This window comes from Pterocles gutturalis, unplaced genomic scaffold, assembly GCF_000699245.1.
Source record: "Pterocles gutturalis isolate BGI_N339 unplaced genomic scaffold, ASM69924v1 scaffold37373, whole genome shotgun sequence".
NCBI lineage: Eukaryota > Metazoa > Chordata > Aves > Pterocliformes > Pteroclidae > Pterocles > Pterocles gutturalis.
The window spans coordinates 1-2,357 of NW_010119282.1; the positions used below are offsets into that span (position 1 = coordinate 1).

A 2,357-nucleotide genomic window follows, 5' to 3' on the forward strand; every position below is an offset into this window, starting at 1 on the left:
TAGATTTTTTTTTTTAATAATTTTTTTTTTTTGGAGCTTATAATTTTTTTCCTGGTTTTCCCACTCCATGTGCAACAGGTTCTCTGCTCCTTCCTCTTGGAATAACTTTCTGATGGGAAATGCTTTTGTTAAACGTGAAAAATAAATTCTTTTTTTAATTGCTATCCACCTTCCTGTCCCTACAGCAGGGTGAGTAAGCCCAGCTCGGTGTCCGGGCGCTCTACCTCTAGATTTATATTCTGGGTTGTGTTTGGGCTCTCGGGTCCTTCATCCTTTTCTGCCGCCGCTTCTCGCGAAGGGTTTTCACATCCGAGGGATAAGGATGAAGGCAGGTCATCCATCCCAAACACCCTTTCGTAGTTCTGGATGAGAAATTCCACAATTTGGGCTTGATACCCAGAGTCAACGAGGCACGACATGGAGCCATCGCTCCCCGAGCCCGGTCGGATCAAGGTTGGCCCAAATATTATGCCCAAGTTGTTTGGGGACATCTTGTTCTCTTCGTATTTTTCTGCCACCCTGGGGAAGGGAAACACGACTGTTAGGGGCTTCCCAGCCCGAGGACACGGACGGAACACACCCAAAACCTCTGGATTTCCCAGCAGGGAGAGGAACCCCATCTTTTCCAGGGAGCAGAGCTCTGGGAAAACCCTGGAGAAACATCTCAGAAGTTGCCAGGGTGACGCACTCTGAATAAGAGCGGCTGCTTCTCATGAGTTCAGAATTGGGGGGGAAAAGGGGCTTGATTCGTGTTTTTCCTTGGCCCTCTTGCTCTTTAACTACGAAATTGAATCAGTGAGGACCTTCTGGTCCTTCACCATCATTAGGATGGTCACCTAATTGCTGCCAGATGGTCCTTTCCATTAATTTTTGAATTGATTTTTGAATTTGAATTGATTCTTGAATTTTGAAATAATTTTGAATTGATTTTTGAATTTTGAAATAATTTTTGAATTGATTTTTGAATTTTGAAATAATTTTTGAATTTTGAATTATTTTTTAAATTAATGGAATCCATGAATTAATTTTTTTACCCTCCTCAACTGCTTGCTGCGCTCTCCCAGCTCAAGGAAGCCCAGACGTCCTCCTCGAACACGTTTGGTGCTGCGTTATCTGCTCCTTGGGCAACAAGATCTCCACCGGGATCTCCCATGGTTGGACCTGACGCTAACCAGGGTGACAACCAGCAGCTCCTCACCTGTACAAATGTGCGATGAGGTGCCGCAGGGTGTTGTAGTTACTCCCCGGCAATTTGCTCAGCAAATCCTTCATGCTCTGGATGGGATCGGAAGGGATGCCGGCGCAATCCGACTTTTCTTCCCCAGATTTTTGCAAAACTTTGGCGAGCGCAATGAGGTCGTTGTAGAGCTGAGGAAGCAGCACCGGCGCCGAAAGCTGCAGCGAGAGGGGAGTAAAAAGGCGTCGTTACTTCATCCCCAGGCTGAGACCTGCCCTACGGAGGGGGTTTGGTACCCACCTCCTTCAGAAAATGCTTCAGGACCCCCGTGATGTCGTGGGGGGAGTGCTCAGAGAGTTCCACCAAGCTCCGGCCGTTCTCAAATGCTTGGCACAGCTTTTCCACCCGGGCTTTGGATCCGCTTATCCGATAGATCCCCTGCGTGGTTCAGAGGGGGAGAGATCAGGATTTCAGATATGGAGAAAAGAAAAAAAAAAAAAAAAACAAAGGAAGAATGACGGACTCCTCACCTGCACCCCCAGGGCACGAGCTTCGATTTCCGAGGTGCATCTCACCACTACGAAGGGAACTTCCTCAGGGAAATCTCGAGGAACCTGCGTGAAGTCGACGCCAAAAAGAGGCGCGCGGTTGGGCAGCTTCTTGCGGCCGCAGGCGATGAGCAGGTTCTCCAGACACTTCTTGTGGCACGCCAGGAAGCACTGAAATTGCAAAAACCACCCGAGTGATGCTCTGGTTGAGGTCCAGCTCTGCAGGAGCGGCTGGATTTGGAGAACTGGTGGGACACTGGAAGAGGTTGCCCAGAGAAGTTGGATGCCCCATCCCTGGAGAGGTTCAAGGCCAGGTTGGACGAGGCTTGGAGCAACCTGAGCTGGTGGAAGGTTTGGGTTGGAACTGGATGATCTTTGAGGTCCCTTCCAACCCAAAACAGTTGACGGTTGGACTTGATGATCCTTGAGGTCTTTTCCGACCAACTGTAATGATTCTGTGATTCTATGCCTTCTCCTCAACCACCAAAGTCCCACCAACCCCAAGAGGTTGGCCAAGTGGCAACTGGTGGCTTGCTCAAGGACGGAGAAATGTAAATTTGCGTCATGGAGAGGAAGAAAAAGCCCAAAACTCTGCAGAGGGGCCCCCCCTTGTTCCTGCAGACCTTCAGCAG

At 49.2% G+C, this 2,357-nt stretch overlaps 1 protein-coding gene across 1 annotated transcript in view; it reads right to left on the minus strand.

Moving 5' to 3' along the window:
* Positions 1-179: 179 nt before the first annotated feature.
* The window catches only part of GMIP (GEM interacting protein), a gene marked incomplete at its 5' end in the record, with an annotated part of 6,882 nt that continues 4,704 nt past the window's right edge, over positions 180-2,357 (minus strand). Inside the window, 4 exons of the mRNA XM_010076525.1 lie at positions 180-519; positions 1,199-1,395; positions 1,478-1,615; positions 1,708-1,896. Of these exons, the coding sequence (XP_010074827.1) occupies positions 180-519; positions 1,199-1,395; positions 1,478-1,615; positions 1,708-1,896 (864 nt within the window). The remainder of the gene's footprint in view (positions 520-1,198; positions 1,396-1,477; positions 1,616-1,707; positions 1,897-2,357) is intronic.